Source organism: Aphidius gifuensis, linkage group LG1, assembly GCF_014905175.1.
Source record: "Aphidius gifuensis isolate YNYX2018 linkage group LG1, ASM1490517v1, whole genome shotgun sequence".
NCBI classification, from domain to species: domain Eukaryota; kingdom Metazoa; phylum Arthropoda; class Insecta; order Hymenoptera; family Braconidae; genus Aphidius; species Aphidius gifuensis.
The window spans coordinates 16354284-16370478 of NC_057788.1; the positions used below are offsets into that span (position 1 = coordinate 16354284).

The 16195-nt window shown below is 26.1% G+C and overlaps 2 protein-coding genes and 1 pseudogene across 2 annotated transcripts; all 3 read right to left on the minus strand.

The window, feature by feature from the left end:
* Positions 1-1367: 1367 nt before the first annotated feature.
* LOC122858651 (WAS protein family homolog DDB_G0292878-like) lies at positions 1368-4510 on the minus strand. The gene is made up of 5 exons (XM_044161715.1): positions 4419-4510; positions 4116-4337; positions 2924-3025; positions 2333-2455; positions 1368-1392 (listed from the first exon to the last, which is right to left on the minus strand). Exons 1-5 carry the CDS (start codon positions 4508-4510, stop codon positions 1368-1370), a joined length of 564 nt encoding a protein of 187 aa, XP_044017650.1.
* Positions 4511-8077: 3567 nt separating this feature from the next.
* On the minus strand, positions 8078-9837 carry LOC122858705 (annotated as a pseudogene).
* Positions 9838-11127: 1290 nt separating this feature from the next.
* On the minus strand, positions 11128-16195 carry LOC122858785 (sentrin-specific protease 1-like). The gene is made up of 7 exons (XM_044161972.1): positions 16085-16195; positions 15860-15967; positions 15643-15768; positions 15429-15566; positions 15162-15242; positions 14472-14889; positions 11128-11207 (listed from the first exon to the last, which is right to left on the minus strand). Exons 1-7 carry the CDS (start codon positions 16193-16195, stop codon positions 11128-11130), a joined length of 1062 nt encoding a protein of 353 aa, XP_044017907.1.

Genomic DNA, 16195 nt, shown 5'->3' on the forward strand with positions numbered 1-16195 from the left:
ATCTACTTACGGTTTATTTATAATTAAATATTAATCTGACAAAAAAAGTAATAAAATTTAATATGTTCCTCCTTCAAAGATCTTGAAAATGCAATTTTATTTGAAACATTATCGTTATAAATTAAATACTTATATACAATGTAATTACCAATTACCAGAGAAAAATTTCAAATGAATTGCTTATTAATATTATAAAAAAAAAATTTTTGTCGATTACTAATATTCAAAGTATTAAATATGATCAAATAGAAACTATAGAATATGAACAAGAATTCTCATTCAATAAAAAAAGGTATTTTTTCGAAGTTTCACACACATCTTTTTTTTTTCAGCACTTGTTCGATTATCATTTTCAGTTGATAATTTATTTTTATTTTTTTTATTTTCCAACAACTGTTTACATAATTTCCAATTTCTCACTTTACCATCAGATATTGGCTTTGGATTTCCAACCTTTAATTGTTTTATTTTTTTTCTATCTTGTCTTTTTTTTTTCTTTTCCATATATTCTTCCTGAATATTATAAACAATATTATTATATTCATTTCTTTCAATTTCAACAAATTTATCATAAATTTTTTTTTGTTCTTCTTTTGTTTTTCTTGTTAATTTTTCCATTACACATTGACGTGTATAATGCCTACATTTAGCCAAAAGTGTTTTAATTTTTAATAAATGACGTTTTTGTAAATTTTTATTTCCAATATCTTTTATTGATTTGACAATAACAGCACCAATAGTATATCTATTTCCTGGATCTATTCCTACACGGTGGCTACTTCATCATCATTCATTTTCATAGAATTATTATCAACAGGTCCATTATTATCATCATTACCACCACCATCATCATTATTATCATGATCAGTATACAATAATATTTTATCAATATCATCATAATCATCTTCGTCACTTGAACCACTGTTGTTTTCATCATCACCATCATTATTATTATTAATAATAAGAGTTACAGAAGTAGAAGCAACAGCATCAACAATACCAGCAGTAGATGAAGAACAATTGTTATTGGTTTTTATTTTTTTTTTTTGGTGGTTTTTTTACACATGGATTATTTGTTGTATTATTGACGACTTTATTTAAATGTATTGATACGTCGATACCATTAGTTGATAATGAATAATTAAATTGTTTTTTTATAAATTTTTTTTTAATTTTAAAACATTTTTTCCATAGTAATTTATATACCAAATTTTCTCTATCTTTTGTATATATCATCTTTTGATCCCCCCATCTACTTTTTATTTTTTCATCATTTTTATACAATCTTCGTGCTAATTGCCACACACAACATGTGTTGTATATAAAATGGTTTAGGCCTGGCTTGTAGATAGGAGATAGAAGAAAATTCATTCCATTGATGCTTGATAGTTTCTTAAAAAAATTCATAAATGTAAACCAATGAGTTTTAATTTTTGTAAAATCAAGACTATCATCATCAGCAAATATTTCCATAATTTCATCTTTATTATTTGGATTTTTTGGTTTAATGTTTTCAAAAAAAAATTTATCCAGTATCCTTTTTCTTTTTTTCCAACTGTATATTTTCATTACTATTTTTAAATATTTTCCGATTCGTCTTCGAGTATTACGGGTATATGTAATGTTTGTAATAAAATTAGTTTCATAACTAATTAAATTTTGAGAAAGTAAATTAGATCGAAAGTCAACGTTATATAAAGGTCCAACATCAGCTTCTTTTCTTAAAGCTTCAAATTCATCGAATAATTTATCAATCCAGTCATTTTTGGCCTTTTTTTTTCTTTTACAACAAGTAAATTTACTTAGGTATTTGTAAAAATGTAAAGTTTGATTTTTCATATTCATCAATTCTTCAATCATATGATTATTTTCATGGTTCAGGCAATAACTAATAAAATAAGAAAACTCAGTAAATAACCCTGACAAAACCTTTACATTATCAACAATTGTATCATGGACTAATTGATTTTTCGCGATTTTATTTTATCCCATTTTGTTTGTTGCCATTCGATAAATTTTATTTTTTTTTAATTGACGTTTATCAATTCTTTTATTGGTATTGTCATCGTTACCCACATCAAGTTTAACTGATTTATTATTTTTTCTTTTTTTTATTTTATTATATTTTATTTCTTTTTTTTTCTTTAAACTTATTATTCTATCACCTAATGGTTCATTATCAATAATATCGTTTTTGTAATTAATATTTTTTTGACAATATTTGCTTGATTTCGTTCCATGGCCTCTTCGTGTACAATCCCGACAAAATCTCTTTTTTTTTTTATTTTTATATTGTCTCGATAAATTCAGTGTTTTTAAAATTTTATGTGGCCTGTTGTTTTTATTATCATCAATCTGTCTTTTTGTGGTATGATTCTCTGATTCTATATTTATTGGTGGTGGTGGTAGTGGTGGCGGTGGTGGAGGTGGTGGTGGCGTTGGACGATCAGTAAAACTATAAAAAAAAAAATAAAAACAACACTGAAAAAAGATATCCAGAAAATACCATTTCTATATACCCCACCCAATTAAAGAAAAGTCAATAAATTGCATCTGTTAAACCTATTTTTCAACCCCTTTAGTTATATTTTTATCTCCTATCATTTATTCTTTTTTCACTTTTACTAAATATCCTTGCTTTTCTCAACTTATACTCGAATAAATATATATATGACACCTTTGTACATATTCATAAATAAATTTTGTAAATAAAACAATTTTATATATTTTGAGTCTAATTATATAATAAAATTCCTACTTGTGTTTTAAATTATCTAAATTTTTAATAATATAAATTTAAAAAATAAAAGTGTTAAAAAAAAAATTTTTTTTTTATTAATTTTTGTTCTTGTTTATTCAAACTTTTGATTGGCTTTTTTTTAAATTTATGATAAAACACTTTAAATGATTATTATAATTTTACCTTTTTGCTGGTGGATTCTTAAGTGATCTCGATGGAGATTGACGAACCGTTGATAAATCATCGTCATCATCAGTCAACGTATTATTATCATTATGATGATCACTGTCGTTGAAAAAAAAAACAAAATAAATTGATATTTTATCATAAAAAATTGAAAAAAAAAATAAAAAAATTACAATTGATATATTAATTATAACTTTTAAATCATGAAAAATAATCAATTTTCAATAAAAAAATACATACATGTAAATTACAAAGTAATTTCCAAGACACATATTTAACAAAATAAAATAAAATTCAGTTATATACAATTCAAGATTTCACACTGATAATCTTATTGGATCATTTAAATTTTAAATTAATTAAACTATTTTCATATTGAAAAAAAAAATAATAATTTATAAAAATTTAAATTAAAAAAATGTAACTAATCAACCATAATAATGATTATATGATGATAATAAATTATTAATAATATAGAAAAATTATATATAAATTGAGAATAATTTTTTTAAAACAATTACAAGATACAAAAAAAGAAAAAAAATATTATTGTTTATTTAGGTGTCTTCAAGACTCCATAAAATATAATTAAAAAAAAGAAAAATTAGTTGATTAATTTAGTTAATGTTTTTTTTTTTATTTACAATCTGTAACAAATGTAATCAACTGAAAATTTATATAATGCGTTTTAGTGTATATCTAATCAAATCTTGATTAAATAAAAGTGACATTCAACAATCTGACCTTGAGATATATCTTGAAATAAATTAATTCTAATAAAATAAAATACCAGAAATAAAATAAAAAAGGAAAAATAGTTTAATGTAAAAATTGTATTCAAAAAAAAACTCAATGATATTATCACATGATAAAAAAATTAAAAATCTGACTATAAATAAATTGTTGAATTGAATAATTTTTTTTTTTTCATTAGATAAGACAAGTTTTTATAAAGCAGCAACCTAAAATTCTCATTACAAGTCTTGAATTTATGATATTTCGAATTAATACCAGGCTATATTTATATATAAACAAATATATATTCATTATTAATTATAAAAAATTTAAATAATAATACACTCTTTATTTTACTTTAATCTGACTCGATATGTATAAACTAATTAAATAGATGGTTGAAATAAAAAAGAAGACCTATTTTTTATGTTTCTTAAAAAAAAAAAATATTTACCTTTTACTGGAAGACTTTATGTTTGATGATTTTGATGATGGTGATTGACAACGAGCCATTGGATTAATTAAATCAGCAACATTATTGTCACCACCGGTATCATTAATTCGTCTTGGTGTTATTTTTCTTGGATCAATTGAACATTCATCATCAGAAATAATATCACTGTCGTTATCACTATCTTTTATAGTTTCATCATCTGATAATGATGTGGTGATACTACTGTAGCAAAAAATAAAATTTAGAATCATCGAGGAAACTCGTATTTATATAAATTTATTTAAAAAAACAATATTCATATACCTTTTACTGGGTGACGTTATATTTGATGATGATGATAATACTGATGCTGATGGTGATTGACACCGAGCCATTGAATCAGTTAAATCAGCCATTTTATGATCGTCCTCATCGTCATCGGTATAATCAATTTGTCTCGGTTTTTTTTGTCTTGATCGAATGATATCTTCATCATCATCAGAAATAATATAATTATCATTTTTCAATTTCCAGCAACTGATACTGCTGTTGAGGTTGAGATACTACTGAAATAAACATAAAAATTACATTAATTATTTAAATTTGTATTTATATAAACTATTTAAATCATCAATAAATTCTTGGAATTTATATCACACTTTTTGAATAAGAAAAAAAAAAATTGGATTATTGTTTTAAAATAAATTAATAATATATACTTGTTTTCGTTTCAAAAAAAAATTTTATGAATCATTTTTGAATTAATTCTAATGAAATAAAATATGAGTAGTAAAATAAAGAAGGAAAAATAGTTTGATATGAAAATTGTATTTAAAAAAAAACTCAATGATATTATCACATGATAATAAGATCAAAAATCTGACAATAAATAAATCAAACAAAAAACAAAAATAAATTTTTGTACAAAAAAGAGAGTCAAGTATTCGAAATTGTTATTATTTTTTTTTTAAACATACAAAAAAAGAGAATATCAAAAAAGTCAAGTACAAAAGTACTAACTTCTTTAAAAATCATTGACCCATATGAATGGTCTTAACTTTTGACAAAATTTTATACTTGACCCCGCCCGGTTCTTCCCAAATAAAGTTTCAAGCCTACACACTTTTATAATTGTTTATAATATTGACGACGGATATCTATTCATACAATTATACATATGTGCATCTTTAGCAATCTTTAGTTTCATATACCATGCAATATGCATTATTAGAAGGGGGAGAAACTTATATCCACTCTATGCATTATACATTAAAAGCGCCCCTACATTTTACTCTCTGAACTATTTTACTGACGTCATTTTTTTGCCACTCACCAACGATTTCAGAAAAATTTGAAAAAATTTTTTCACACATTTCTCAGTATGGGTTAATTTTAAAGAAATTCAGACTAATCATGGAGAAATACAAAGTAATCGCGGCGAAATATTTTCACGAGTGGTTGGCTAAGTATGACAGTTCAGTATTACATACGTATTATGTTTCATATTCGTATTAATCAATTTGATACAGATGAAGTGCTTCTACTTTTCACTTCTTATTGATGAGTCTACATTTGTGTGAAAGACTCGAAATTTTATTTGGGAAGAACCGGGCGGGGTCAAGTATAAAATTTTGTCAAAAGTTAAGACCATTCATATGGGTCAATGATTTTTAAAGAAATTAGTACTTTTGTACTTGACTTTTTTGATATTCTCTTTTTTTGTATGTTTAAAAAAAAAATAATAACAATTTTGAATACTTGACTCTCCTTTTTGTACAAAAATTTATTTTTTGTTTGATATCATATCTTTTTGAAGTGTCTTTTGATCGTTTACAATAAAAAATAACACATATCATACGTCCTGATCATCAAAATAAACAAGGTGTTTAAAGCTTGTCTATTTTAGACTACCCCATACAAAAAATATTTTTTATCTTAAGATAGAAAAACATGAAGGCGCTTGTTGTTGCTTTCATGTGAAGCTGCCATTGTGGTATGCAAATGCAAAAATAAGGTAAAATTTACATGAAAGCAACAAAAAGCGCCTTCATGTTTTTCTATCGCGAATAATATTTCTTATCGGCGAATCGTTATTGCGAGACTTGCAATAACTCCCGCAATACGGGACCAAGAATAGCGCCCCAGTTCTTATTATTCTTTGTAATTGATTTGTTTTAACCTATCCCTGGTAAAAATAATCTGGCAGAATCTGGCAGTTGTTCCGAAAACCGGTGTAAATCTGCGAGAATCTGTAAGGTTCTGTCAGAATTTGCCAGATTTTTTTTCACCAGGGATATTATCTCATCAACTCTATCATAACCCCATAGCTGTAAACATTCACGACCGAATTCCGTAGCACGTCCAATTGCCCAAAGAAATAATAAACCTTTCTCTTGTAATGCTGGTATCCCTGGTAGAAATATTTCTACGAATTTTCTAAGAGCTGTCTGCGAATTTTAACGAATTTCTACGAAATTGACCCATGCGGAGAAAAAATTTTAAAAAATCTTCGAAAGTTTTCTCCGTACTCTTAATTATTTGTCTGAGCTTCGAGAAATATTTTAAGGTTTCTTGCCGAATAATTCATAGTAGAAACTTCTGTTTGAAACATCGTTTAATACTTCTACAAATTTCAACGAACTTTTTACAAATTTCTGAATAGTTCTTCTAAAGTTCGCAAACAATCGAAGAAGCTTCTTTGAAGAACTAAATAAATTCCGAAAAATGTTCAAAGAAAATCTATAAATTATTTCTACTAATAGTCCATCTTCTCTGAAGCTCAAAAAAACTCGGAGAAACATTCAAAGAAAATTTTGGAACTATGTTAACACATGGTTGACTTTTAGAGAAGTTCCCGAGCAATTGGAGAAGTTTCTCCGAAGGCCAAAAAACTCGAAGAAAAATTAAGAGATAACTCCGAAACTCTTGAATGGGTCAATGTCGTAAAAATTCGTAGAGATTCGTAGAAAATTCGAAGAAATATTTCCACCAGGGATACCCAACTGTTGCATTTCATCATCAGACATTGTACCATATGGTAATTCCATATGTATATTCCATCAACTTCATACTGTACATATCTGTTGAAAATTAATTATTAAAATTCAGTATTACTACCAGGTACAAATGTTGTAATTTAATATGAATTTCTTTTTTTGACAATAAACAAAAACCGATTATTTTGTGTAAAAGCTCCTGTTTTTATAAAAAACGTAATGAATGAATGAATAAATAATTTAAAGTTTATTTTCATACAATTCATTTCAGAAAAAAAAACATAAAAAAATAGATGCACATATAAAGATGAATTATTAAAGAAGTATAAATATAAATACGAAAGTCATTTTGAAAAGAAAATTTCAGAAAGCTAAATGTCCACCTTAAATTAATATTGGCAGTGCAGCCAAAATATAAACACTAAAAAAAAGATACGTCTAGGAGAGAGAAGAAAAATAATTGTAAAGTTTTATACCAACTGAACGAAAGAAATCTGGTCGATTTGATAAAAACTGATAAAAACGCAAAGACCGTAAATATCAATTATGCTTTAAATATATATTACCGCAACGAAAAAATCTGATTTTTTTTTTTAAAAAAGCTCGACATCGATCTATGGGATCATAACTAAACCTCAGCATCCTCATTCAACTCTATCATATTTTAATTAAATTTCTAAAAGATTAGAGACGGAAGGGGACAAAATATTTGATGTATAATAAGGCACGGTAGTAGTTAACTCTCATCATCACACATATTCTCATCAACACAAATACATTTCTTTTGTATTTGGTAATTGTTGTTGTGATTCAATTTGTTGTTGTTTATCATCTTTAATGTTATTATCTTGATTACCATTTGTCATTTCAATAATTGACTTTTAGCACAATGAATATTAAAGCTGGTAAAAATTCATCAGCTGATGCTGGTCCACGAACTGATAATTGTAATAATTTAAATATATTATTACAACAATTAATAATTGATCATCTGTTGTCTGTGGGCTCATGTAGATTCAATTGATGGATTAAATACCCAGTTAGATCAAATTGTCCACACAAATCTTTGGGTTTTAATTTGGAATGTTCTGGTGGTAAACTAGCAACACCAGTTATTGGTATACCAGCTGCAATATTACGTGGTATTTTTTGTACAACAGAATGATAATGTCTTTGTAATGCAACAAGCTCCCATAATGATGTACAATATGCATCACAACATTCTGGTTCATCAAGTTCTGGTTGATAAAAACCGTCAGCAGAATTAGCATCAGTATCAAAAAGTCCCTCAATTGATTTTGTTAGCATTATTATTTTAATAATACCAAGTAGCCTCAATGATCCATGATGTTGTAATTGCAATGACATTGGTGCAATTCTCTTGATAAATGCTATTAAACGATTTTGTGTTATTTTTTTTCTACGATTAATCAACACTTGAATTAATATTTCAATGATAATATGACAATCTTGTTGATTTTTCCCAGCATTAATTGATAATAATGAATTTTTATACTAATGTACATAAAATCTGTATGAAACAATATTTAATGCTGGTCCTTGTCCAGACGATATTGTAAATACAGTTTGTATACAATGTAATTGTTCACGTAAACCTAAATTTTTTCTTCCATCAGTGTATTTATGATATTAGCTAAATCTTGATAAAATTTAAGATTAATACAATGTGCAAATTTAGCTAGACCCTCTAAACATTATAGGTAAAACTTGACTATTTGGTGCTTGTTTTAACATTCTAAAATATATTGTAAATACAATACTTGTTATTTCAGTTAATACTTTTTGTTCTTCAACTTTTCAAGCTCTTTTTCAATAGCTTCTAATTTTTTACTTTTTTCACGTTTACTCAATGAAAGTATACGTTGTTGATGGCTCATTAATTTTTTTTGTGTCATTTAATCATCACGTTCTTTATCAAGATCAATATCTTTTATTCTCAATGACAATAATACTTTAACAAGTTCAGTATGAACCAAGTGACCACATAATTTAATATATTGGTTTAATTTACGAACAATAACAAGTGATAATTTACCACGTTTATTATCTTTGAATATATTTTTTACACAATTAAATACTTTTTCACGAACTGATGGACGTTCATTGTCCAAAAATGATACCAAAAAATTAGCTAAATTTGTTGAATAGTTGAAATAAAATATGGACGTGTTACTAAAAGATTACTAATACTTGTTTATGTTATTTCAGAGAGAGTTATTTCTGGTAATGTAAATACTCTTCTGTCACCTTTTTTTTTTCTCAGCTTATGACATGTTACCCATTTTAATTGAGGTATTCTATTTTGTATAATTAAATCTTTTTCTCAATCATTTGTTGTTTGTGGACTCATGTAGATAGATTAAATATGATGAATTTGTTATACTTTTAGTACTTGTGTTACTTGTCCAGATGGAAATGTAATATTGCTTGACGGTGGCAATACTCGTAATTGAAATGACTGCATTAAACAAAATTTAATTAAAAAATATATTTCACCAATAATAATGTAAAATTTAATAAATTAATCCAAATGATTAATGATATTTACAAAATTAATTTATGATCTAGAAATTGCAAAAAGATTTCTATCTGTAGTCATATTAACTGGTAAATCATCTTGAATACAATTAGGCTCTTTATGTAATTCTTGATTAAGTCCAAAGTATTCTCTAAACCAGCAAGTTGTTGTAGTTGATGTTGTTGTTGTTGTTATACCTTGATGACATTTTTAAGCTTTGACAACCACAATAATGCCATTCTAATATTTTCTTCAGTTATATTTTTATTATTATATATATTCATCACAACATTTTTTAGTTATTTGTGCAACTGAAAGAATTAAATCTTTATCATTAACAGATAAATATATTAAATCAGCAATCTCTTGAAGTGTTTTAAAATGAATGTAATTTGTTTCTGGTGATGTTATTGTGTTTTAATCATTGTATTTATTGCCCAAGATGCCCAACTTGTACAGTCAACTGAGCGAATATTACTTTGGGAGAAAGGGATAGACCTTCTCAAGCTTCCCCCACTACTTGTAACAAGCAGAGGGGATATCAGGGGATATCTGTGAGGGTAAGGTTAGGTAAAAAGTTCGGGCCAAGTCGGAAAATAATGATAATAATAATTTAAAAAAAAAACAACAGAAAAACTAAACGTGTGACTCCATATTGTTTATAAAACATGCAATGACAACAACAAAAACAACAAGTCCAGCAGCAGCAGCTCCAGCTGTAACAACAAATTGATCTACTGGCAAGTCTTGATTCAAATTAATTTATTATCCTGGTACAAATGAACAATAAACAGAAACAATTTCTGACAAAATAACTGGAATAACAATGTAAGGTTAGATTGGACATTTTTAATTTATTTTAATGTTTTAATTAATTTTTTCTCATGTATTTAAATGACAATTGACATTTAAATGATTGATTCATCCATATATTTTTTAATTTTTTTGTTTGGACTGAATGACAGCTTCAATTACATGTAGATGATCAAGTTCATCTGTCATTTATTGACAACAACAAAAACAACAAGTCCAGCAGCAGCAGCTCCAGCTGTAACAACAAATTGATCTACTGGCAAGTCTTGATTCAAATTAATTTATCATCCTGGTACAAATGAACAATAAACAGAAATAATTTCTGACAAAATAACTGGAATAACAATGTAAGGTTAGATTGGACATTTTTAATTTATTTTAATGTTTTAATTAATTTTTTTCTAATGTATTTAAATGATACCGAAAGATTAGACGTTTTTTAAATAATTATTAAATAAGTTATTTCATTTTTTTTTTTTGCAGTCAGAGGAAAAACAATTATTGTAAAAATTGAAAACAATCTAGACTCCTGAAGAAAAATAATTTAAAATTTACTTACATTTAAAAAAAATATAAACTGGTTTACTGATTATGTCGTTTGATTTTTTTGGTATCAATATATCATCGTAGCTGTTGATCATGTTATCAACAATAAAAAAATCGATCCAATAAAAGCTAAAGCATGCTATGGTAGAATATTTGTTGGTGGACTTTCAACAGAATTATCGGATGATGACATTAAAAATTTCTTTGGACAATTTGGTACTATTGTCGATGTTAAAATGCCATTTGATAAAACAAAAAATCAAAGAAAAGGATTTTGTTTCATAACATTTGAATCAGAACAAGTTGTTAATGATCTTTTGAAAACACCAAAATAAAATATCAGTGGAAAAAAGGTAATTTTGAGAAATGAGAATAAAATTTAAATTGAAAAATTATCCGAGCCTTAAATATCAATTTATATTGAAAAAAAAAAATTCAAATATATAAACAGATTGTTTGTTGATTGATAAATTTATGAATTTTTCTTACAATTAAAGGTCAATGTAAAAAGATCAACACCAAAGCCAGATAGTATGGGTGGTATGTACGAGAGCTGGTGCTGCTGGTAGCTGTGGTACAAGAAGTAGTGGACGTGGTACTGGTGAACACAGTACAGGTATTTGTGAACAAGGTGGTTAGGGTCAAATAAATTTACTTAAAATATATTATATACATGTTTAATTCATTCATTTTTATTTACAGAAAAAAAAAAATTGGCTGCATCAAAATAATTAAATATTCAATGATTAATAATTATGATAATGTTTTTTAAAAAAATTACTCGATTTTATTTTATGTTATAATGTATAATAAATAGTTAATGTTACATGAAAAATAAATTGATGCTGAGTCTAATGGGGGGGACAAGTTGTACTTTTACTGGTTAAGAACAATTTACTATTATTATTAAGTTTATTTAATATTTAAATTTTTTTTCAGGAGATTTAATTTTAAAATATGTTTGAATTTGAATCATCGTCATTTTTTTTCTCAACCCGAGGAACGAAATTTATATATATCTTTATATACCTTTATATATTCACATATAACTTTATAAAATTTTATAAAATTTTATATAATTTTATAAAGTTATATATAAATGTGTACAAAGTTGTGAACGATTTGTGTATAAGTATATATAATTATATAAAGCTATATATTTCTATATGTAGCTGTATAAAGTTTCATATAGTTTTATAAAAGTATATAAACTTGTATATGAATATACGAAGATATTTTTACCCAAGGAACGATCGTTATAAAGGTATATAAAGTTATATATATAGTTATATACAATTGCATGAAGCTATATATAATTGTATATAACTATATATATATAGCAGTATAAATAAGTTTTCTACATGTACAGTTTTATATAATTATATTAACCTTCATAGAACATAATATTTATAAATTAGTGAACCAAAGTTACAAATAATAATATAGAGCGAGTTCTACGGGTTAATTATAACAATCATTTATAACAAAGATTCTTTATTATTTATTAAAATGTAACTCACATTACACAATAAATATTATTTTAATAAAAAATGTATCACTTATTCTTTCTAATGAAACGTGGTATTTTACAGCTCACCAATCCGTATGACAAGTCTTATGTTCTGTATCATCCTGAATTTGATCAACAAATATATATTCGCTGGCTTCTTCAATTGGAATAATGTGTTCTATTCGGATTCCAACAGCATCATGAACGAAAAATGATAGGCTACTATCGAAAAAAAGGTCAATAAGTATAATATGTTAAGTATATAAGCAAAGAAGGTATAATAAGGTAAATAAAGTTTACACGCAAAAAAAATTTCATCAAATTTTACTATGCTGCCACATTACCAAAGAACTATCTTTTGACTAATAAAAAATTTACTATCATTTTAACGAAAAAAAACAATTGTAGTCTTGAAAAATTAAAATGTACCATAGCAATTTTCTTACGTTTTTTTTTTGCTATTTCCCGATGAAAAAATTACAACGCATAAAGAAATTTTTACAGAAACCAAATTTAAAATTTGAAATAATCCAGCCTCAAAATTACATTGCAGCATAGCAAAAAATATTTTTTTTTTTTTGCGTTGTATATTTATAAAATTTACTCTGCTGTTGTGGACAAAATTAAAATGATCCTCTGAAAATTTACAATGTAGCATAGTAATTTTAATAACTTTCTTGGCATTCCTGTAGGTGTCACTAACAAATACAAAGCAACATATTTAAAATTACAATGGGGCATAGCAAAATTGATGACGGACTCAGAAATGTCAACTGCCCCCACTTTTTAGTCGACTGCGCAGGCGTGACTTTTGCTTGTTGATGTAAAACAAATAAATTTTTATTTTCACATGCGTTATCGGGACGCATCGGACACTGTATGGGGTTCAAGTCCTGAGCCTGGACAGTTGTTTATGTCTACGTATTTAATGTAGAAAAAAAAAAAAAAAAAAGAATAGTATATTTCGTTACAAGTGCCCACTCAGAGAGTGTGCTCTCAACGAATTTGGAGGGGCAAGCACGAGCCTTGGCGAGTGTTTCCCCTCCAAATGAGTTGTGAGCGGGCTCTCTGATTGGGCACATGTAACGAACCATATTTTATGTTACTAGGGACAGTGGTAATAATGTGTGAATTTCTAAAAAGCGCACTACCCCTCTTGCGCTTTGGAAATTCACACATTATTCCCACTGCCCTTGTAACATTAAAACATTTCTTTATAATATTTTTTTTGAGCGTTTATCAACAAAGCAAATTTTGCGTTTGACCATTTTCAAATACAGTTATATATACATTTATACAATTTTATATACCTTTATACACTTGTATAAAATTTTATAAAAGTAATAGTTATTGATCTTTATATAAAACTTTATACAATTGTATGAAGTTTTATATAGTTATATAAAGTTTTATACAACATGTTATATATAGCTTTATAAATAAAGTGGCAATATAAAACCATATATAACTTTATACATTTTTATAAAATTTTATACAATTATATAAAGTTATATATAAATTTCGTTCCTCGGGAACTTTAATCGAATAAATTTGCCATGTAGATTTATCAATAGGGTGTTCAATCAATAACATTTTTACCAGAGAGTCAACAGTACGACACGAAAATAGCCTTGCTGTCCCTGCTTTTAAATTAGAAGTTTTTATAGAATTATTATTTCTATCGATGCGATGAGAGTTAAAAAAATTAAAAACTGGCCCTTTTAAAAACCCCCCAGAAAGAGAATCTATAGTAAATGATACAACTCTTGAGTGTGCAACGAATAAAAACCCCCATTTTTTAAAATCATTTTTACACGAGTTTATGCAGTTTTTGATTGCTTCTTTAACATCATTGAATATTAAATTTTTTTCAAATTTTCCTTGTATCGGTAATTGGTTTATATTTATATTATAATTAATATCTTTAATAGTCAATGATGTTAGTAGCTCATCTGTGGCAAGGTGACACTTACTTTTTTTAAATGAATTTCGACATGAAACATAGTAAGCATCACCTTCTTTTATTATTTCATCCATACCTCTACGTGTAATATTTTTTTGGTCGTTGGAACACATTATTACAACTGCATACAATGCAATTGCCATACATTGAGAGTCCCTCCTATCCTGGGGGAAAATCGCACTTGCCTGACTTTCAGCTGCTGATTCAATGAGTAGGACATGTTGATGACTCGTCTGCAGGCTCATACGATTTCTTATCAAGGCAGGAGGTTCTCTGATTTTTTTATTTAAACTTTCCATTAGTATTTGTTCTCGAATTTCAGGCATTTTTTCATCTGAGAAATCCCATTTTAAATTTTTGCAGGTATATAGTGCATACATGCATACGTAGGCACCACAATCCCAAAAGTTGTTTTGTTTTGGTACGTCCTGTACAAATATCAATCAATCAATGAATCAATCAATCAATCAATCAAATTATTTATTTATTTATCTTTTGATTCATTTATTATTTATTTATTGTTTGATTGATTAATTGATGTATTTATGTACTTAATTTATTATTCATTGATGTATATATTTAGTATTATATATTAAATATATTAAATATTTATATGATTATATTTATTATTTTATTATTTATTATTATATATTTATTATAATTTTAATATTATATATTTATTTGTTGTTAAATTACTCACATCGACATGTTGTACTCTCCAGCCAGAAAAATTTCCACTTTTACGTTTGTTACATTCAGCTTCGAGGTATTGAAGTATTATCTATAAAAATAAAAAAAAAAAAATTTAATTGAACAAGCTTGCTATTTTTTTTTTTTTTGTTTTTTTCTTGAAAAAAAGAGATGATAAAATCAGGATTTGGATGGTTTGAATGTTTGAATTTTTTGCATATAAATATCGTAATATACATTTTATATTGTAATGTGTAAATTATGAGTAAGTACTTACATTTAAAAGGCCTTCATCTTTACGACCCTGGCTATCATAATATGAAACAGTTTTTTTAATGAAGTTGACGATACAGACTGCCCAGTGATTATCTAAATGAATCGGTATAATCATCCATTTTTTTGAGAATATGTCAACCTGTAAATATTAAATAGAATTAAATCATTAAACTTTCGAATCAATATTATAAATATTTTGTTCCTCCACAACTTGCATTTTTAGTCCATTTATGAATTTCGTTATTTTGTGCACTTAACAGTTTTTTATAAAAAAAACTATTGGTTGCATAAATAGATGACATATCAGATTCCATTATTAGTCTCATGTAAACGTTAATTATCTGAAAAAAAAAATTTATTTTAATCGAAAAATAATTTAATTGTAAAATATATATGCATTTGTATGTTTGTTTAATTATTTAATCATAATACCTTATCATTGAGCCACATTGTTGGCCTCAAAGTTAATAAATCTGAGACAAATAATTCGTCATTAGAAAATGTACCAATTTTAGTTGTTGGAGGCTTTTTTAACAAGTCCTGAAAAAAATTAAATCAATTTATTATATGCTGTGTAATAAATATTAATAAAAATAATTATATTGATGTCATATATATATGTATGTAAATAAAATAGAAGATTTTTGCTTTACAAACCGATATAAAATTTTGTGATTCCAACTGTGAATTAGTTTTTTCAATTTTTGATGGTAAATCGACATTGTTTTCTTTATTATTGGATACATTGTTTGTCTTCATTCCTTCCAT

Bases quoted from the DNA above. Each gene is read 5' to 3' on its own strand.
- LOC122858785 (XM_044161972.1), bottom strand. From the start codon at position 16,195: ATGGAAGGAATGAAGACAAACAATGTATCCAATAATAAAGAAAACAAT. The intron at 15,968-16,084 runs GTTTGTAAAGCA...AATTTTTTTCAG, and splicing joins AATCACAAAATTTTATATCG to GACTTGTTAAAAAAGCCTCC. The intron at 11,208-14,471 runs GTAAGTGTCACC...CATCGACAATAG, and splicing joins TCGAAATTCATTTAAAAAAA to TACCAAATTGTCCAAAGAAA.
- LOC122858651 (XM_044161715.1), bottom strand. From the start codon at position 4,510: ATGGCTGATTTAACTGATTCAATGGCTCGGTGTCAATCACCATCAGCA. The intron at 4,338-4,418 runs GTATATGAATAT...TTTTTGCTACAG, and splicing joins ATAACGTCACCCAGTAAAAG to TAGTATCACCACATCATTAT. The intron at 1,393-2,332 runs GCCACATAAAAT...AATTTTTTTAAG, and splicing joins GATGATAATAAAAACAACAG to AAACTATCAAGCATCAATGG.